The sequence below is a fragment of the Phyllobates terribilis genome, unplaced genomic scaffold, assembly GCF_046119375.1.
Source record: "Phyllobates terribilis strain yellow unplaced genomic scaffold, ASM4611937v1 Scaffold_3__8_contigs__length_932513732, whole genome shotgun sequence".
Lineage (NCBI taxonomy): Eukaryota > Metazoa > Chordata > Amphibia > Anura > Dendrobatidae > Phyllobates > Phyllobates terribilis.
In genome coordinates, this window is record NW_027362763.1 from 283985546 (window position 1) to 284008201 (window position 22656).

Below are 22656 nucleotides of genomic sequence, written 5' to 3' on the forward strand. Positions count from 1 at the left end.
CTCAGTTTCACCCTGGATAAAGGCCACACACCTAAATCTCCTGACTTTGGTTAAATCTATCCCACTGTGAGACAAGATCTAATCTCGGGTGTCCCACTTTCTTGTATTTTTTAATTACTCTTTATGTTTATCTTCCCTCACAATTCATATCTTTTTATCACCTTTTGTTTTTTGTTTTTTTTATTTTACATATCAATCTGCTCGATCAAGGTTTAACTTTGTTCCCTGCACCCCTTCTCTATTTATTTATTTATTTCTTCTCTGCTTTATTAACCACTTTACCTCCCTTGTGCCTTGTGTCAACACCCTTTTTTTTTTCCTTTCTCCTCACTTCCTCCCCCTCCCCTTTCAGGGGCGTTCCTTATGCTTTTTGGAGCCATTTTCTCCTACTTAAAGCCCTCAGTTGTTGTGTCCTGTTCATTTGGTTTTTATACCTTGAGAAAGGCGCCAGTCCGACGCAGAAACGCGTTGGTATTAATAAAAACCGTCTTGGAATCCCAAGCCTCTTCATTCCCGCAGCGCAGCCCGCCTAAACGTGCCAGCTTCCAACTTTTGCCATTACCTCTGGAAGAACCATTTTCTCCAGCCACGGGCAGCAGCAGTGGCTTTTGATGCATTTATAGGTGTTGTGCCTGCACACAACACCTTTAGGTGAGTGCTACCATTGATTATACCTACCCCTTGCCAGACGGTATTGCCCTATTTTGTGTGCGCTTTTGTCCCTCTCCACAAAACCTGCCTCGTTTCTGTTCGTCCTTCTCGACCTCCGTCCACCCCAGCTAATCTACCCGGCTTGCCGGCACCCTACTGGTCATTTGCTGATGTCTTTAACAAGAAAGAGGCTGACACACTACCTCCTCATAAGCAGTATGATTGTCCCATCGACCTCATTCCTGGTGCCTCACCTCCCATGGTCGTATCTACCCCCTGTCGTTGGCCGAGACCCATGCCATGTCCGAATACATTGAGGAGAATCTTACTAGAGGATTTATCCAGAAATCCACCTCTCTGTCTGGAGCAGGATTCTTCTTTGTCAAGAAGAAGGACAGTTCTCTTCGCCCTTGTATCGACTATAGGGGACTAAATAAAATCACATTAAAAAATAAGTATCCTCTACCTTTTATCTCCAAGTTGTTTGATTGCATTAAAGGCGCAAAAATATTTACTAAGCTCGATCTCCGTGGCGCATACAATCTGATCCAGATTCGCCAGGGCGACGAGTGGAAGACGGCATTCAACACTCGGGTTGGTCACTACGGGTACCGCGTGATGCCCTTCGGTCTCTGCAACGCACCAGCAGTCTTTCAAGAGCTTGTGAATGACATCTTCCGAGATCTTCTCTACACATGCGTGGTGGTGTACCTGGATGATATCCTGGTGTTCTCTCCTGATGTGTAATAGGAAAGACGATGATCCAGCTCCACAGACTACAATAGTAAAAACAAATGTCATTTATTTAGAATTTTTTAAAAATATCCAAATGACGATAATGTAACTCCAGCTGGTGGAAGAACAATACTAGAAGGGAAACACAAGGGCACCAAGGAGGGATGCGCTACCAGACACGTTTCGAGAGAAGACCGCTCTTAAACTTGGTATGAATAAGTCACTGAAGGCTATTCAGCGGTTTCTTGGATTCACAAATTATTGCCTGTTTCTCTTCCCGGACTACTCCCATCTCAGCCCTGATGCGCAAATGGGTCAATTCGAAGGAATGGACTCCTGAGACGGAAAAAGCCTTCGTGTCTTTGAAACAGGCATTCTCTTCAGCTCTGGTGCTGCATTGTCCTGATGGCAACAAGCAGGTTTTTCCTGGAGGTGGATGCTTCTTCCTCAGGGGCCAGAGCAGTTCTCACCTAGAAATCCTCGTCCGGTAGAATGGTGACTTGTGGCTTCTTTTCCAAGATTTTCTCTCCCTCAAAGCGCAATTACTCCATTGGAGATCGGGAACTGCTTGCCATTAAACTAGAAGTGAAGAATGGCGATTCTTACTAGAGGGGGCCTAGCTTCCGGTGGTCATCTTCACAGACCATAAGAATCTTGCCTATTTGCAGTCTGCTCAACGGCTTATCATCCACAGTCTAATGGTCAGGTTGAGCAAATCAATCAGATCCTCACTAGCTTTCTTTGGCACTTTGTCAACGCCCACCATAGCAACTGGGTGGTACTCCTGCCTTGGGCAGAATTTTCCTACAGTAACCATGTGTGCGAATCCTCAGTCAAATCTCCATTTTTTGTGGTATATGCTCAGCATCCCAATATTCCAGTTCCGGTTTTTACTTCTGTGGACAATCCAGCTGCGGAGTCTCTTGTTAAGAACTTTTCTGAGATCTGGGAGGACACAAAGTCTGCGTTACTGCAGTCCTGTGAGGGGATGAAGAAACATGCAGACAAGAGACGACTGGACCCGCCTTTATTCCGTCCGGGGAACAAGGTTTGGTTATCATCCAAGTATGTTCGTCTCAATATACCTTCATACAAGTTGGGTCCGCAGTACTTCGGCCCTTTCGAGATTCTGAGACAAATTAATTCTGTGGAGTACAAACTGAAACTCCCTGCCTCGTTACAGATGGATCCCTAATTCCTTTCATGTGTCTCTCCTCAAGCCTGTCATCCTCAATCCTTTCTCTGATGATCCAGGTACCACTCCGGCTCCAGTCTCCGCCGAGGATGTTTTTGAGGTAGAGACCATTCTGGCTACCAAGAGGGTAAGAGGAAAAACCTTTTTCTTTGTGTATTGGAAAGGGTTTGGTCCTGCGTAGAGATCCTGGGAACCCAGGGAGAACATCCACGCTTCTCTTCTCCTAGAGAACTTCCTTGCGGGCTTCAAGAAGAGGGGGCATAAAGGGGGGTACTGTAGCACTGGCGCTTCTGCCTCTCGCCCCCGGCAGAGAAGACGACCCCCTTACCGCCATCGCCCGGGTCCTGTATGCGCCGCTCCTCTTCCTGCTTCCCACCGCGTGCAGATCCCTGGGCACTGTGCTTAGGGCGCGCACGCTCCCTGTTTCTAAGAGGGGCCACGCGCGCAGCCCTAAGATGTCCCCGGCCAATAGCCAGAGGAAATCCACTACTTAAGGCACCTCCCCCAAGATGGAGGTGCGTGAGCAACATTTTAAGTTTGTTGCTTTAACTCTTGTTAGTTCTCAGGTCCCAGTGCTGCCCGCCAGTCTTCTATCAGTGGTGCCCGCCAGCCTGTCTACCAGCCGTGCCCGCCAGCCTGCCTACCTACCAGCCGTGCCCGCCTACCAAACATGCCTATCTGCCGTGCCAGTCAGCGCTTGGCATCCATCCCGTGGGAGTCACCTACTCTCACACGAGGTCGGTCCCGGAGTAGCACCTGGTCCACCTTCCTGGTCCTTCCTTGGTTCACGGAGTCGACTAAGCCTCCGTATAGCCAAGGTCAGTCCGAGTGAGGCCCTAGATACACCCCTCTGGTGCCTACTTGTACCATGGCACAGTGGTTCCACCACCCGGCATCGTAACAGCATAGTGCATATAAATAACATAGGGTACTTCGTAAACAAGTTTTTTGATCAAAAAAAGCATAAAAGCCATCCCACCAGAATCAAGGTGTACCCAAATTGTGATGGTCCTAACTAGGGATGAGCAGGCCTGTGGAATTTTGGGTTCTGGTACCCGACCCAAACTTTAGTCCAAAGTTTTCTCTCCCTCCTCCCGGACTTCCCCCAGATGTCCGAATATTAAAACTTACTTACAGTAGAAGTCAGTGCTCAGAGTTTAGCAGAGATTTAAGTTCAGGATCGCTCATTTCTAGTCCTAACCTCTAGTATTACAAGCTTACCATATGTCAAAGTGATGTCAATGTGAATAATGGCAGAGCAGGACCGAGTCCCGAATATGGATACTCAGCAAATGGGAAGCTATATAAAGTCCAGCTCAAAAGAAGAGAGGCCACACCCTTACCTGCAATAAATGCAGAAACCTGAAACTTAACCAAAACAAATGAGTTGGACATTGCATTTATATAGCTTCCAATTTGCTGGGTATCCATATTCGGGACCCGGTCCAGCTCGGTAATTATTCACACTGACATCACTTGGTAAGGTTTTAATACTAGAGATTAGGGCCATCCTGATTTGGGTACACCTTGATGCTGGTGGGATGGCTTTTACACTTTTTTTTTTTAAATCAAAAACAGGGTTTACTAAGTGCCCTATGTTATTTATATGCACTATTGCTTTACATATTTAATTACAATAGGGTATATGTTCATTTTGTTTCTCTCTTAGGTTTTGTTTGTTTAATGGCCAGTGTGAACATGCTCCTATTTTGCATGCATACCAACAAATAGTCCAGTTCATTTTTTTTCAGTTAAGCTTCATGTTTCGGCACTTAGTGCAGGTAAGTGTGTAGCTCCCCTTTCTTTGAGCTGGACATTACATTTATATATCTTATATGGATACTAGGTATCCATATTCGGGACCCGGTCCTGCTCAGCCCTTATTCATTGACGTCACTTTGACACATGGTAAGGTTTTAATACTAGAGGTTAGGACCATCCCAATTTGGGTACACCTTGACGCTGGTGAGATGGCTTTTATGCTTTTTTTTATCAAAAACGGTGTTTACTAAGAATCCTATATTATTTATATGCACTATTGCTTTTACTTATCTACTTACAGCAGAGTATATGTTCATTTTGTGTCTGTCTTTCTGCTGACGTCGGCAGGTCCTTTAGTGTACCGCGAGCTGCCGGCAAGCCAGGACGCATCGGATAAAGACACCGGGGGCCATCGGAAGGTAAGTATAATATTTATTTTTTATTTTTTACCATTCTTTCGGTCACAGTATATAAATCCATGCCGTTTGCATGGATTTATATAGTGTGACCAAGTTGTCAAGCACTTTCCAAGTGATGCTAAAATCGCCTGGAAAGCGCTTGTCAACCCGCATGTGGAAATGCATGTGAAGAACGCATGTACAATCCGCATATGTTTTTTCGGCCAGGGAGATGCAGAAACGCTTAGGAAAAAATCCGGAGCATTTCTGCATCATGGGCACATAGACTAAGGGTGGCAATCAGACTGCGACTTGGTCCTGCTCACACTCCTGAATTTGTTTTTTTTTTTTTTTTTTAAATGTACCAATATTGGTAAAAGCTTCCAAAATCTACATTTGCAAACTATAATTTATAAACATTATTTATTTTAATATTAAGAGTTGATTTTGTTTTTCCTTGTGTTTTTTTTTTTGTAAGATTTAAGCCAAGTTTTTGTTCTTGCCACCATAGAGAACAACGCATAGTGCCCAGAGGAGCAATGCGGTATAAAATGGCAATGAAAATACAAACTGCTCGATGATATAAACTCTCAGAAACACACAGAAGGGAGTCAAACAGATAGTCTAATATGTTCAGGAAAGCTTCTTGCCCAGACCTAAATTGTAATATGAACTAAGCATTGTGGTCTCAGTTCATCAAGTAATACTATTAAGTATTCACTTTAAGCATAACATTGCTTGAAATGTCACAAAGGTTTAGAGCAACTCATCCTTGCACAAAAATGTTGAGACTTTTTGCATTTTTGTCACTTCTGGTCAGTTCCAACATCTTTTTGAAATGTTTTGAAAACTGGTCAAAGCTTAGTCAACAAATTCATCACATTTTATGTCAACAAAGAGGCATAAATTATGACTGAAATGTTATCTAATCTCCTCCTTACTGGAATTAATTTCTTATTCTTAATGAATTTGGAACATTTTACACCAGCACATCCTTCATCTAGATTGGCGTGCAAAACGCTGGTCTTGATGAATCGAGGGCCGATAAAGTTATCACCCAAGTGTGGCCACAGATCACCTATAGTTTATCATTAGTTTCTAAAAAGCTCCTTTTAAAAGTACATTACAATGCAAATCCTCATGTAAGTTTAGCAAAAATGTCTTTTGCTGCAGCTTAGAAAAGTGTAAGGCCATGTGCACACATTGAGTATTTAGTGAGCCACTTCTGCATTTTTTTACCCACTCATGATTTTGGTTTACAAATACTGAGGTTAAAATCTCCCCAAACACTCAACGTGTGCACGTGGCCTAATAGTCCAGGATTTAAAACATCTCAAATAAAGGGAACATGTCAGCATGATTTTGTAATGTAAACACACGGCTATAATGGCGATGTAATACTGATTATATAGATACATTTGGTGAAGAAATACGCTTCGTGGTTCTTATTTAATCACCATTTGAAGCTTTCGGCTAATTAGTTTTCGGTGAACAGTGGCTGGACTGTGCACTGGGTCTTCTCCTCCCAGTCTGTGATTCCCCGGTGACTAAGCCAGCCTATAGTATGTGATTCCCCGATGCCTCCGCCAGCCTCTAGTATGTGATTCCCCGATGCCTCCGCCAGCCTCTAGTCTGTGATTCCCCGGCCTCTCCGCCTGTGTCTAGTCTGTGAATCCCCAGTCCCTCCACGTGCCTCTAGTCTGTGATTCCCAGGCCCCTTTGTCTGCCTCTAGTCTGTGATTTCCTGGTGCCTCCACCAGCCTCTAGTCTGTGATTCCTTGGCCCCTCCGCCTGCCTCTATTTTGTGATTCCCCAGCCCCTCAACCTGCCTATGGACTGTGATTCCCTGGCCTCTCCGCCTGCTTCTTGTCTGTGATTCCCAGGCGCCTCCGTCTGCCTAGAGTCTGTGATTCCCCAGCCCCTCAGCCTGCCTATAGACTGTGGTTCCCCGGCCCCTCCGCCTGCCTGTAGTCTGTGACTCCCCGGCACCTGCGCCTGCCTCTAGTTTGTGATTCTTCATCCCCACCACCTGCCTTTAGTCTGCGATTCCCCGGCCCCTCCGCTGCCTCCGGTCTGTGATTCCCCGGCCTCTCCGCCTGCCTCCGGTCTGATTCCCCAGCCCCTCCACCTGCCTCCGGTCTGTGATTTCCCGGCCCTTCCGCCTGCCTCCAGTCTATGATTCCCCGGCCTCTCCGCCTGCCTCCGGTCTGTGATTTCCCGGCCCCTCTGCCTGCCTCCGGTCTATGATTCCCCGGCCTCTCCGCCTGCCTTCGGTCTGTGATTCCACAGGCCCCTCCACCTGCCTCCAGTCTGTGATTCCCCGGCCCCTCCACCTGCCTCCGGTCTGTGATTCCCCGACCCCGCCGCCTACCCCTGGGCTGTGATTCCCCGGCCCCTCCGCCAGCCTCTGATCTGTGATTTCACGGCCCCTCCGCCTGCCTCCGATCTGTGATTCCACAGGCCCCTCCACCTGCCTCCAGTCTGTGATTCCCTGTCCCCTCCGCCTGCCTCTGATCTGTGATTCCACGGCCCCTCTGCCTGCCTCCAGTCTGTGATTCCTCGACCCCTCCGCCTGCCTCCGATCTGTGATTCCCCGGCCCTATGCCTGCCTCAGGTCTGTGAATGAACAGTCTCTTCTGTCTGAAATCTCAGCAGTGACCTATCATTCACAGAGGAGGTAGGCGGAGGCGGTGACAGGTTCTCGTTAACTAACTTTGACTATTGTTCTAACTGGTTTACTAACGTTTGGCTAATTTTGTGGCTATTTTTATTTAGCTTGAATTATCTTTGCATCTGCCAATAATACATATTGACCAGAGTGCATAGATGTGATGGAGACCAGGCTGAGAATATTTGTAAAATGCTTCACAAACTGTTTAATAATCTGTGGAAATATGTGAGCCGGGCATGATAATGCCAAGTTTTCAATATTTCCCTGACAGAAGGTAGTAATCAATGGCAAGGAATTCATACATAAAATTATTGAGGACAATTTTTATGAAATAATAAATGATGGCAAATATGCCCCATGTTGTTATAGCTATGGTCATATACTTACTCTCTTTCTTCTTTCTCTCTACTCATACTTTGACGCAATTGGTTCAGTTTCTGCTCCATTTCCTGATTTTGCCTTTCCAGTTGCAATGTTTCCTTACGAAGCTCCCTAATATTCCTAAACAAACAAGTCCGTGTTATCTGATGAGCCAGAAAATCCTATTCCAATGAATGGTTGGTATGTCAAATGTAAGATGTTTGACAACAATTCAACCGAAACATTACAACTTTGCGCAGCCTTGAATATGATTAAAACAAATGACATGTTTTTACCTTTCCCATGAAAGGTTGTGATAATCTTTGTAGATCATTAAAGGTTCATTCTCAACATTGCAAGATATCAGCTATCCAAGAGAAAGACTTGCTGATTGTTGGGGATCACCGAGACCCCCACTGATCCCGATAATGAGGCTTTGAGTTGCCTTGGCGGTATTGGTGCATTTTGTACTCTGATAGTCTAATACACACTAAATAGATCGGCGGTAAGGATGTGCACCCTAAACTCCGTTCAAACATGACATTTCAGAACCCAGTTTTGGGGTCCCTGCAGTTGGATAGGTGATAACTTTAAACCCACTGCCTGTAGTCAATGACGTCCCCAATAACTGTCAGAATGGGGTCATTAATGTCCTGGTAAACTGTACAAGGCGTCGTTCCTCAGCCTGAACAAGAAGATGCATTTATTAAAAACACGATGTACCCCCAGTTTGTGCAGTCACTGGTGGCAGCAATGTCTTGGAAGCACAAGTGGGATTTTGATGCTGTAGGAGATTGTTCTTTGATCAATTTAAAGGGTTCATCCATGAAAAATTATCTTCTGGTATGTCTGGCGATGTCTTTGGTCATGGTCCACTACTGATTTCAAAGGGCTCTAAAGTGATTATACCCCAGAGGTAGAGCTAGGAGATTTCTATTATAAGATCAGTCACAAAATTCTAAAGATCCATTGCAAGAAGAGATCTATTCTAATCAATGGCAATTTGCTTCAAAAGGTCCCATCAGATTTTCAGAATTAGAGTTGTACGAGCAGTGCAGAAAAATAAAATTATTCCACATAGGCTTTAATTTAATGCGATCCAATCTCGTAACTTAGCCCCTGCTGTGTCCTGTGTAATGGCTGTGTCTGACCGTACAGGGACATGGTCTGATCATACCACATCTCCTGGGCAGTGGAGGAAGCAAAAGAGTATACAGACATTACAGCATGGGATTACAGCTGATTCTTTCTTTGAAGTAAAACATTGTTTAAAAGTAGGCAGGGAAATGTTTTACCTCACAAAAAGAATCAGTTGTGATCCCATGCTGTAATGTCTGTATTCTCTTTTGCTTCCTCCACTGCCCAGGAGATGTGGTATAATCAGACCATGTCCCTGTACGGTCAGATACAGCCATTACACAGGGGAACATTTCTAAGATTATCTCAGCACAGGAACATTATATTTAAACACATCCAATTGTGGAAGTTATTATTATTCCAAGATCTATTGATTAAAATGAACCTTTGTTCGTGGGAAAACCCCTTTAAGTACCGTAATGTGAATGTGGCCTTACAGGACATAGACGCCTCTTCCCTTATTTAAAACGAAAACACACAAACAGTATGAGGTGCCAGTTTTTATGCAGTTTTTGATCTACAACCAGGGGTGATCTAGCCAGAATAAGTTCTCTCAGTAGATTTTCAATTCCTTTTGAATCCACTCCTAAAATCCACACTGAAGCTGCGGGCCCACGATGAGTTTCTAGTGCGCGTTACAATTCCATGAAAGTAGATGTGATTTATAGAAATCTCCTGCCCGCTGAGCTTCTTTTTAAGGCTGTGTAAACTGACCCGCAGTGCGTGTTTCAAATTCTGCAGCATGTCAATTTCTCTTGCGGGTACGCTGCATTTTCTGTGCGGATTTTCCCCATAAGCTTGAATTACATGCGGAAAATCTGCAGAAAAAAAACGCACATTTGTTTTTAGTGCATTTCTGCGGCGGAAACGCATCAAAAACGCATGTAATCTGCACCTAACTATGTTAAAGTTTTGTCAAAGCAAAAAAAACAGTATAAAAAAAAGCAACTTTATTTAAAGCATGACACACCAAGCAGAGACAAAAACCGCACACAAAAACACAATGAAAAAAATGAAAGTAACCTAATTTAAATAATAGGTGCAAAAATTCTGCAACAGAAAACAAGCACCAGAAGCTCATCATGGGAACGTAGACCAAAGCTGCACTAAAAACTGCATGTATGATTCCAGCCTTCCCCAGCCCTCTTATAGCGCCCCACGCAACCTTTCACACGCTTCAATGTGTAACAGAATAGTCAGACCTCCTCATTTTCCTATAATCCCGGCACAGTGGACATCATCTGAGGCTTTGTACTCACCGGGCTTTTAATCTGACAGAGTTCCCACTCTTTGCAGGAGGAACTATAACAAAATCACTGCTCATACTCGCTGCAGAAGTCGCTTCTATCAGAGCCTGAAAAGGGAATCTGACAAAAAGAACAGAAGAATAGCTGTAACTCTGTAGGTTACTATACAACACAGTATTGAAATCCATTCCCCTGTGTGAATGGTGGTTACACATGACACAAGTGACTGGTAATATCTCTCCCCATCAGTCCTACTGTGCAAGCACTGACACACTGACGGTGGCAGATTGTACACTCGCATTGCCGGCAACTCACATACATTATATCACAACGTCTACATTGTACACCGATGGATATCTGATGGCTATCTGGCCAGCCTTCTAGGGTGCATGGAGGCATACAAGGAGACACACTATGCGGTGAGTACATGCAGCATAAAGCAGAGTGCCTGGGAATTATTGTACCCCTAATTGGGGTAATAATACCCCCTGAGTGCTCCCTTAAAACAAACACCTTCTGAGAGCCCCAGTGGCATATCAATGCCTCCATAGTGTCCCAATGACCCCTTGCACACAAAGCAGGCAGGCATAGGCAACACAATACAGTGATATTCTTATGCCACATTGACATCTTGTAGGCCGACGATGTGGATTATGCTCTAAAGATTATAATAAATAGTATTATGCCTGATTTTCCTGTGAAGTGTGGATTGCTTTATTCAACTGTGCCTTGCTCCGATTTGACTAATGTCCTTGCGGTGGAAGGAGTGCCCTTTAATTAATTATAAAGAATTTTCTATGGTACACCTAGATAAATACTGTATCAGTGATAGCAATTTCAAGTTAGTACCTGAAGCATTCCCTGCGGCAGTGGGAACCTTTCCAACAGGATTTGTCTATGGCAATTAAAGATGCACTCACTTCAAAGTTGTTATACTCTTAAAGAGGATGGTCACTAATTTTTCACTTTTTCATTGATAACCTATCCTTGTCTGATTGGCTAGGGTCCGACACCTGGCACCCCTGCCAATCAGCCGTTGTCGGTGGCGGCGGCCGCAGACAGAAGTACTCGCTTGCGGAGCTGGAAGTCTTCTGATAGTGACCGCAGGATACTGCACAGTCACCTCCTATTGATTTGAATAGTAGGCAAATGTGCAGTACCAAGCCTCGGACACTGCTAGAAGACGGAGCAGCTCGGCAAGTGAGTACTTCCAGCCGGTGGCCACTGACACCAATAACAGCTGATCGGCGGGGGTCCCGGGTGTTGGACCCTGGCCAATCAGAAATTGTTGACCTATCCTAAGGATAGGTCATCAATGAAAAAGTGGTGGACAACCTCTTTAATATATTGCAGTCATCATATTATATGACACTGTGTACTTACAATTGCTCCTTTTGCCCAGTTAATTCTGCTCTATTTCATTAGGTCTATGACATCAATTGATTAAAAACTGTCTAGCTGAATCATTCTAAGCTCTATGTAGAAACAAGAAGTCTTTTCCCTGCATGAGTCATGAGTCACTGCAAAAGTCCCTGGCAGGGGAGAGAAGGAAGCAGCTGGGTCAGGAGTTGAAGAGGGGAATGAGTCATGCAGGGACAAGAGACTTCCTGTTTCTACATAGAGCAGAGAAAAGCTGTGTGCCCACTTGCGTTTTTCAAGCGTTTTTGCTGCGGAATTTCCTCAGCAAAAACACTTAAAAAACGCTTGGTAATACGTGCCCCATGGCCCCCAATGATAATCCGCTTGTGCTATGCACATGCTGTGGAAATTTCCGCTGCGGATTATCATTGCGGAAAAATCTGCAGCATGTCCATTATTTTTGCGGAAACGTGGCGTAATTGCCGCCATTGACTTGCATTGAATCGCATAATATCCGCATGACTACATGTGCACATGCGGATATTAAGCGATTCAATGTGTGGATGGTACCCAGGTCTGGAGAAGAGGAGACTCTCATCCAGACCTGGGTACCATAGTACCTGTTAAAAAAAGAATTTAAAATAAAAAAATATACATTATACTTACCTTCTGATGGCTCCTGGTCTCCTGTACGGTGCGTCCTGGCTCCCCGGCTGCTCGCGATGGTGTAAAAGGACCATCCATGATGTCATTTGGTCATGTGACAGGTCACGCGACGGACCTGTCACATGACTAAATGACGTCATGGAAGGTCCTTTTACACCACCGCGAGCCGTACAAGAGACCGGACGCATCGGAGAAGGAGACCGGGGGCCATCAGAAGGTGAGTATAACATTTTTTGTTTTTTTACCATTTTTATTCTTTTTTTCAACTAACTTGGTCACACTATATAAATCCATGCCGGTTGCATGGATTTATATAGTGTGACCAAGTTGTCAAGCACTTTCCAAGTGATGCTAAAATCGCTTGATAACCCGCATGCAGAAATGCATGTGAAGAATGCTTGAAACACTCTTCTACCTGGCAGGAAAAAAATATGTAAAATCCGCATGCAACTTTTCCTGCCAGGGAGATGCAGAAAAAATCAGCAGCATTTCTGCACCGTGGGCACATAGCCAAAGGAGAAGAATTAACTGGGTAAAAAGGCAAAATGAGCAATTGTAAGTGCACAGTGGCATATAATATGATGATTGCAATTTATTAAGAGGATAAAAACTTTGATGGCCGTGCGTCTTTAAATACAGGATACAGACTGATGTACAACACTATTTCGTATTTTGACTGGCTCCTAAAAAAAACTGCTGGGAATTCAAAGGACTGAAATCGCACCTCAGCATATTCAGATCCTCCGCCATTACACTAGAATTATATTTTAGTGAGCCGCTATTGACCCACTCCCATAATAAAAGACAGGCTACATTATATGTGAAACACAAAATGCTATTTATACTCGTAATTCATTAATTTCAGCTAAGCAAACACCGCCTGCTCTCTATCATTGATCACTGTATGTACAGACATGGCTGCATTCAAAAACTGATTTTCCTTCTGTCATATTACAAGATATATATCATACAGAACCGAGTCAGGCAAAATAAAATGCCAGTAAATCATTTATGCAGAAGAATCTCACAGCTGCTGTGTCCTCACATGAAAGGTGAGCTGAAAATAGCTTGTATCATACTGTATAATAAACCCCCAGGCGAAGCTCAGCAGACTGATACTTGTCTGCTTGAAAATGCTCTTAAAGGGTTATTCCAAAAAAAGCACGTTATCCCTTATCCAATGTATAAGGAATAACTTGCTGATTGCCGAGTGTCCGACTGCTAGGACCCCAGAGATCTTGAGATCAGGGTTCTAGAGTCCCTAGTAAGGGGCTCGGCAATCCCGTCTTGAATTGAGCAGAGGTGCACATGCTCAACCTCAACCTCTGCTCCATTGATTGACTACGAGGCTGCTGGAGAAAGCCAAGAGGAGTGCTCGGCTATTGCCAGCAATCTCATTGACATTGCATGGACCGGAGGCGCTGCATAGTCCTCTACTCAGTGTTCTTGAGGCCTGATATCAGGATTACTGGGGGTCCTAACTGTTAGACACCCAGCAAACAGCAAGTTAACTCCTTCCTATGGATAGGGGATAACTTGCTTTTTTGAGGCGATGATACCTTGCATTTTTGCCAAGCATGCACACTTCCACTGCATAGAGGACTTCGCTGCAGACCCCAGTACTCAGTGTTCTTGAGGCCTGATATCAGGATTACTGGGGGTCCTAGTGGTTAGATCCCCAGTGAACAGCATATTATCGCCTACCTATGGATAGGGGATAACTTGCTTTTTTGAGGTGATGATACCTAGCTATTTTGCCAAGCATGAGAACCTCTGCTCCATTCAGGACTTCACTCCAGAGTCCTCTACTCAGTGTTCTTGAGGCCTGATATCAAAATTCCTGGGGTCCTAGCTGTCAGACCCCCAGTGAACAGCAAGTTAACTCCTACCTATGGATAAGGGATAACTTGCCTTGAGGTGATGATACCTTGCTTTTTTGCCAAGCATGCACACCTCCACTCCATTTAGGTCAGAGCTGTATAGTCCTCTACTCAATGTTCTTGAGGCCTGATGTCAGGATTACTGAGTGTCTAAGCAGTCAGACCCCAGCAAACAGGAAGTTATCTCCTACCTGTGGATAGAGGATAACTTGCTTTTTTAAAAAATAACCCTTCAATTTCAAGTGTGTCTTCCCACAACACAAAAAATATATAATTTAATACAATAGGACATAGAATGCACATTATCTAACCGGAATAGTGACTGAGAGTCGCACATGGCATCTATGTCATCACATATATTGGATGTATCCCATTAAAGTTGGAGAAAGGATCTATTATATGGTCCTTGGTTATATGGGCACTTTTAGTCTACAACTGAGCAGATACTTTGCATCCTGGGCTTGTTTGTGGGTGGGCTGGCCTATCATACTGGACAGAAGTCCAGGATCCAGTAAGACTGTGCTAAATAGAGCGGAAACATAACAGATCGGTGATTTACTTTGGTGACCGTGTCTGCTTGACTTGATGTCTCCACTTCTGATCTCTCATTCACATGTCAGCATTTGTCAATCGTGTGTCACCTGCTTTTTTTTTGCGGAATGAACACGGACACATTCATTTTAATTGGTATAGTCACAAGTCTGCTTTTTTGCAGGTTGTTGATTTTCAATGAAAGTTCCCCATTCAAGTGGTATGGTCAGTGAAAAAAATTGTCTAGCACTCATATGCTATTCATGCGTCTTCCAAGCGATGTCCGTTTTTCCCTGTGTAGTTGACAGGAGAAGCTTTACCTTTTTTTTTTTCTACAACAAAAATAGTTGCCACACTGGCCAAAAAACAATCCAGAATACTAGGAAAAAAATGGTCCCTTTCACACATTAGAAAAAGGTGAGGTGTGAAACCGGCCTAACAGTGACTACTGATCGTCTACTGCCATGAGTGCAATAGAAGTGAATAGCTGTAGCAAAGGCAGACACTGAGAGTGAAGGCCCCCTGGGCTCCGTGTGTGTCTGGACCCCCATCGTTATACCCCACTTGTGAATACACATGTACATATACACATACACAGGCATATTCACATTACGCACACATATTCACATACATATAAAATATGCACATGCTTGCACTTTAAACACACACATATACACATTACACATAAACAATTGGAACATATAAAAATAGCTTAAATACACTTTCTTTAACTTTAATTAATTTCTATCAATTAACACCAAATAACTTTACCTATGAAGATACCCAATATGGAGAGACCGTTGTTTGCCGCAAAGCTTGTCATTTCACCCTTACTGATGGGAATATTATTTTTACATCTTTTTCACTGCAAGTTGAGCTACAGTTTTTTTTTGTGCCACTTTCCCACATATAATAGTACGCATTACATTAATATTCATTGTTATTACGGGTTATATGAAGAAAAAAAGACAATTGTGCCATTTTTTAACGACATTTATGAATCATTGCAAATAAAGTGTTCAATGTGTTGTATGTGTTGTTACAATTATCAGATACCAATTATCTGCCGATTATGTTTAAAGGGAATCTGTCACCCCCTGGGCGATATCAGCCCTCTAATATGGGTATACAGGTTAAAGAAATGTAAATCTATACATACCTGTATGTCCTATATACTTGCAGAGAAATGTCGTTTTATAAAATCAGTTTTCATCTGCTTGGCACCCGGGGGACGCCAAGAAATCCCTGCCTATATGCTTAGGAAGCCTAGAAATCGCCGCCTATCAGCTTATTTTACATTTTCCTCCCCTCCCCTGCACATCACAGGGCCCTGTGACGTGCGCTCTTCTCATTGACATCCCGCGCATGCCCAAAGCGCTGCTAACATCAGGAGTGCTTTTATTCCTCCCAGACCAATTTTTAACTGCAGTGCTGTAGTGCGCAGGCGCCGGGGAGTCACACCCCGGCGCCTGCGCACTACAGCACTGTAGGTAAAAATGTGTTTTACAAAATGTGACATTATTTAAGATATTATTTCTGATTAACTTTATGGAAATCTCAGAATTTTGCATTTTACAGACTGTTTTCTTTACCTATAATGTACTGTAATATAGAGATGTATCTGTTTATACTAGTACATTTTGCCAATAAAAAAGAATACTATTTAGATCCTTAGGCATAAAAATTCTCTTATACACAACAGTGCGGCCTGTGGCTCATTGTTTGTGCATTTGTCTTCAGAACTACAGGTCCCGAGTTTAAGTCCTTCAAAGACGAGCGATAAGAAAAAACAAAGAAGCACCATAATTAGATGTGAAATCTGCTGAGCACAATCCAAGAGCTGCAATCTCCTAGAAGAATCTACACGGGAGGGGAACAGCAGTGTCCTTCGCTACAATCTACACAGATAACATAGGGAAGTGATCATTGAGGCGTACATCATTTCCTTGCCACCCTCCCCATGGGTCTCTGAGCTGTTAAACCTGATGCACATACAGCATAATGGCATTACTCTGAAGTTACTACATTGCTGCAAAATAGGGACAGCCTGCTGCACTACTATGAAAATAATCCAGAGTAATGACCAACTGCATGAGCTTTGAACAAAAAGAATGGGAACGTAGGATTATTATATTAATAGGGTTGGCTTTAGAGTAAAAGGGCTGCGGTTAGGATTGGACTTACACCTAAAATATTTTCGGCAGTATGTGTATTAATGCGTTTATGATTGACGATCTTGAGTAGTAAATTATTATTGCAGAGGCCAAAATTGCTTAAAGGGAATCTGTCAGCAGGTTTTTGGTACCTCATCTGAGAGCTTCCTGATGTAGGCAAAGAGAAGCTGAATCCAACAAAGTATCACTTAGGTTACTGGGTGCAGCAGTTGTGATATAATCAGAGCTTTTAGGTGTATCAGTACAGCAGAGTTGAGGAAGCTAACCCCGCCCACACCAGGCTGTGTATATACAATGTTTATAGTCAGGGAGGTGCTCATCACAGACGGGGGTGGAGTCAGACCAGGAGCTGCTGTGTCCAGCAATGATAAGCTACTGGTGCTAAAACAATCATTCCAAGCACACAAAACCACTGAGCTTGATAAGAGAGGCATCATTTAAATATGTGCATTAACCCCTACAGCATGCTGTCTTCAGCTTACATAGAAACAACCTGCTGACAGACTCCTTTAAACAGCTTGTAAAAATCTGAAGCATTAGGAATCAGATCTATGAAAATGTGATTTTTAGGTTTTTGGTTCAGCAAGAAATGGGGATTTTTTCCCCATTAAGTTTAAATTCAGTTTAAAGAAAAGAATACAAGATAAAAAATCATGTAGGTTTGTAATTTCTATGTGCAGAGTTTTCTATAGACAAGTTGTAAAACATTGTGAAGGTTTGGCCATTGAAACTCCCAATTTTAAGACCTGTTTTTAAAGCGAGAACTGGTGACGCGTACAGTAGTGTTCAAAATAATAGTCACTTGAGACATTGTTCAGAATAACAGTGTTCTTTGATTAAAAAGTTGATTGGAGAGGGTAAAACTTATAAAGAAGTGCAGACAATGATAGGCTGTTCAGCTAAAATGTTCTCCAATGCTTTAAAATGGGAAGCAAAGCCAGAGAGACGTGGATGAAAACAGAAGACTATCATTCGAATGGATTGAAGAATAGCTAGAATGACAAAGGCTCAGCCAATGATCAGCTCCAGGATGATCAAAGACAGTCTCAAGTTACCTGTGAGTACTGTGACAGTTAGAAGACGCCTGTGTGAAGCTAATCTCTTAGCAAGAAGTCCCCGCAAAGACCCACTGTTAAAAAAAAAAAGACATGTACTGAAGCGGATACAATTTGCCAAAGAACACATCAACTGACCTAAAGAGAATTGGAGAAACATTTTGTGGACTGATGAAAGTAAAATTGTTCTTTTTCAGTCAGTATATTACACTGCTGCATGTTGGGTGTCACATACTGTATATTATGCACAATGAGAAAATCAATGAGTTCTCTTCTAGAAGCAATGTTTCTAGGGGAAAATACCCCAGTAATAAAGTATGCACTGGATATTTATTTTCTCATGGATTCATGCACAATTTGGGTGAAAATAGTAATTCAAAGGCCATGTCCAGGATCAGAAAATATGTCTGTTTAAGTTTAGAAACAGCGCCATCTTTGACCATGAGTTGAGTCTGGTATTGCAAATAACTGGACTCGTGAATGGAACGGAGCTGGAATACTGCATACCATCCATGGTCAAGGGTGGCGCTATTTTTTTAAAGAAAGATTACATGTTTTTCTCAACCTGTAAGAAACAACTATCTATAAGGCTTCATGCAGAAGACCGTATAACTGGGATGAATGCTATCTTTCTTGACGAATAGCGCTCGTACCCATGTTATTCTATGGGGCAGTGAACATGTCCCAAGCAGGGGTGGATTAAGAGTAGCAAGGGCCCCAGGCAGTTTAGAAGGCGCGCCCCCCCACACACACACATACACACACACACCTGATGTATCACGTGACATGTCACATGATCCCCTGTGATAGATCATGTGACAGTTCACGTGAAATTAATTTGGCACAATATTAATTCTAATAATTTTTTTTAGGCTGTGTGCCCACTATGCGTTTTTTAAGCATTTCCACAGTGGCAATTCCGCTGCAGAAACGCTTAAAAAACGCTTGGTAGAAGGCCTGCCATGTTCCCCAATGATAATCCGCATGTGCTGTGCACATGCTGCGGAAATTTCTGCTGCGGATTATCATTGCGGAAAAATCCGCAGCACTACCAATTATTTTGCGGAAGCGCGGCGTTTTCGCCGCCATTGACTTGCATTGGAACACATGGAATCCGCATCACTGCATCTGTACATGCAGAATCCATGCGTTTCAATGTGCGGATGGTACCCGGGTTTTGAGAAGAGGAGACTCTCCTCCGGACCCGGGTACCATAGAACCTGTAAAAAAAGAATAAAATAAAAAATAAATATTATACTTACCTTTTGATGGCCCCCGGTGTCTTTATCCGATGCGTCCTGGCTTGCCGGCAGCTCGCGATGGTCTGAAAAGGACCTGCCGTGAAGTCATTTAGTCATGTGACGGGTCACGCGACCGCTGACGTTGGCAGGCCATCAGAAGGTAATTATATATTTATTTTTTACCATTCTTTTACGGTCACACTATATAAATCCATGCCGGTTGCATGGATTTATATAGTGTGACCAAGTTGTCAAGCACTATCCAAGTGATGCTAAATTCACTTGGAAAGCGCTTGTCAACCTGCATGCGGAAATGCATGTGAAGAACGCTTCACATCCGCAAGTCCCTGGCAGGAAAAACACATGTACAATCCGCATGTACAATCCACATGCGTTTTTTCGGCCAGGGAGATAAAGAAACGCTCAAAAAAAAATCCGGAGCATTTCCGCATCGTGGGCACATAGCCTTACATTAATTGTATGACTCAATATTGAGCACACGTAGCCATATATACACAGCAGGAGGCCGCACGTAGCCATCTATACACAGCATGAGGCCGCACGTAGCCATCTATACACAGCAGGAGGCCGCACGTAGACATCTATACACAGCAGGAGGCCGCACGTAGCCATCTATACACAGCGGGAGGCCGCACGTAGCCATCTATACACAGCGGGAGGCTGCACGTAGCCATGTATACACAGCGGGAAGCCGCACGTAACCATCTGTACACAGCGGGAGGCCGCACGGCGCCATCTATACACAGCGGGAGGCCGCACGGCGCCATCTATACACAGCGGGAGGCCGCACGGCGCCATCTATACACAGCGGGAGGCCGCACGGCACCATCTATACACAGCGGGAGGCCGCACGGCGCCATATATACACAGCGGGAGGCCGCACGGCGCCAACTATACACAGCAGGAGGCCGCACGGCGCCAACTATACACAGCAGGAGGCCGCACGGCGCCATCTATACACAGCGGGAGGCCGCACGGTGCCATCTATACACAGCAGGCGGCCGCATGGTGCAATCTATACACAGCGGGAGGCTGCACAATGCAATCTATACACAGCAGGGGGCCGCACGATGCCATCTATACACAGCGGGAGGCCACACGGCGCCATCTATACACAGCGGGAGGCCGCACGGCGCCATCTATACACAGAGGGAGGCCGCACGGCGCCACCTATACATAGCAGGAGGCCGCACGGCGCCATCTATACACAGCGGGAGGCCGCACGGCGCCATCTATACACAGCAGGGGGCCGCACGGTGCCATTTATACACAGCGGGAGGCCGCATGATGCCATCTATGCACAGCGGGGGGCCGCACGATGCCATCTATACGCAGCGGGAGGCCGCACGGCGCCATCTATACACAGCGGGAGGCCGCACGGTGCCATCTATACACAGCGGGAGGCCGCACGGCGCCCCCCCAGAGACAGCAGGAGGCCGCACGGCATCATCTATACTCAGCAGGAGGCCGCACGCAGTCACGCACGCAGTCACGCACACACACAAACATAAACAGACATATACATACACGCATAAACACATTTGAAACACAAAAATACATATAAACAGACATCACACAATGATATCTGCCTGCACACACACACCCACATACATACACACACACATACATACACACACACACACACACTCACACTCACTCACACAGACACACACACACACTCACCATCCCCCGGCTCGGCTCCAGTCCCCCTGCTCTTTTCCGGTGCAGAACTGCAGGCCGGGTGCGCACTGAGTGACGTCACAGCTAGGAGACACGGCCGCGCACAGGGCCGTGTCTCCTAGCAGTGACGCCGCCGGGCCAGCACAGGGAAGTTAACTGCTGCAGTGCTGGCCCGGCCGAAGAAGAAGCAGCGGCCATGCGCCGCTGCTGGGGGAGCGGTCCGGGGCCCCCCCCGCCACTGTCTGCCGGTATGTGCCGCGGCGCCGCACATATAATGAGGGCAATCTGGCCATAGACACCCCGAAGCCCTGGGCCCCCTGGAGGTTCGGGGCCCCGGGCGGTAGCTCAGATTGCCCTCATTATAATCCGCCTATGGTCCCGAGTTTCTCCTTGGACTGAGTGGTCTGATGAAAATAATCACAGCTAGTACAATTTGCCTCCAAGAATCAGATGGCACTCGCCCACTCAACTCTATGGGTCCGTGGAAAAAATAGGATCGCACTCGAACAACATTTGAATATGGTCTGATTTTCATGGACTGACATTATAAAGAAGGTGGAGAAACTTTTTTTTTCTCTACATCTCAGGGTAAGGGCTCGCTCTCACTTGCGATTAAATCAGACGAATGTAATCTGATAAAAAAATCGGATTGCATTCGGACCAATTTAATCCTATGATGATGTGCTCAGTGGCGGTTTTTTTTTCCAGCTCCGATCAGATTGCGACCGGGCTGGAAAAAAATCGCAGCATACTGGATTGGGATCGCAAGCATCCATATAAGCCTATGGGTGCATGTGAAACATCGCACTGCACTCGGATATCACCCGAGTGCAGTGTGACTCCCGCCGATGTCAGCAGCAGAGGAGATAAATTGATTTCTCAGTCTCCTCCGCAGCTGTGCTGTGATCCTTTCTGTGCGAAAGGATCGCAGCACAAAGCACTGGCACTCGACTCCTGCTCGCAGCAGAGCAGGAGCCGAGTGTCATTAGCATGTCGCATCCGATGTCATACGCTAGTGGGACCCAGGCCTAAATCGGATCTCACACTGATCAAACTCTGATCAAACTCTGATCGGTGTGATTAGCATAATCCGGACAATTTTCTCAGCTGTAGAGAGAATGGTCGTCTGCTCCTGCCTTAAGGCTAAGACATGAGCAGATATTGCTATTGGAGGCAAGCTCGACCCTAGGTCTGTGAAGTTCAGTGTGTACATGAGACATAAGTATGTCAATCTTGTCACTGCAACATCTAAAATATATGTTATTGCTAGTCAAGTATTAAAAGTCAGATAATAATGATTCCTTAAACACCCACCATAACTATCCATTTGGCATTGTAAACCACAGGATACACATCTCTGTTATAAACTACAGACATATGCCTACAAATAATCCAAAAAGCATAATATAAGCAGAAAATAAAGATCCAATGCAGCTTCCTTCTGTAGAGTGATAAACTTCTCACATTATCACATAGAATGTGCCTGTGAGGAAAAACAAAATGATGTAGTAGAGTAAATGTGTAAATGTTTACTAGGGCTGATTTTACACAACATAAATATCTACTTATTAATTACATCTACTGATGATACAGCCCCTATACAGGACTACTCACATGAGCTCAATAAGGGAGAGCAGTTTGAATTGATAATGCAGGGCTCCAAGCTAAAAAAATCATTAGCCACCTTGGGCTCCTACATCAAAAAACGTAGGAGCCCAAACTAAAGAAAGCATTTTTACAAGACTGTGGACTGACTAATGGCAGTGTTTATAATGCACTGAGGACTTAATGATGGCAGTGTTTATAATGGACTGTGGACTGACTGATGGCAGTGTTTATAATGGACTGTGGACTGACTGATGGCAGTGTTTATAATGGACTGTGGACTGACTGA

The 22656-nt window shown here is 44.6% G+C and overlaps 1 protein-coding gene across 6 annotated transcripts in view; it reads right to left on the minus strand.

The window, feature by feature from the left end:
• The window catches only part of ZBBX (zinc finger B-box domain containing), a 308041-nt gene that overhangs the window by 215154 nt on the left and 70231 nt on the right, over window positions 1–22656 (minus strand). For 2 of the 6 annotated variants that reach the window (XM_073674821.1, XM_073674823.1), the window contains exons 2-3: window positions 10168–10275; window positions 7799–7912 (exon numbers count right to left, since the gene is read on the minus strand). The exons of 1 other annotated variant lie outside the window; for it this stretch is intronic. In XM_073674821.1, the coding sequence (XP_073530922.1) occupies window positions 7799–7912; window positions 10168–10232 (179 nt within the window). In that variant the 5' untranslated portion in view covers window positions 10233–10275. Of the gene's footprint in view, window positions 1–7798; window positions 7913–8067; window positions 8451–10167; window positions 10276–17820; window positions 17895–22656 lie in introns of those variants that run through there. 3 more of the 6 variants (XM_073674822.1, XM_073674824.1, XM_073674825.1) reach the window with 3 other exon arrangements.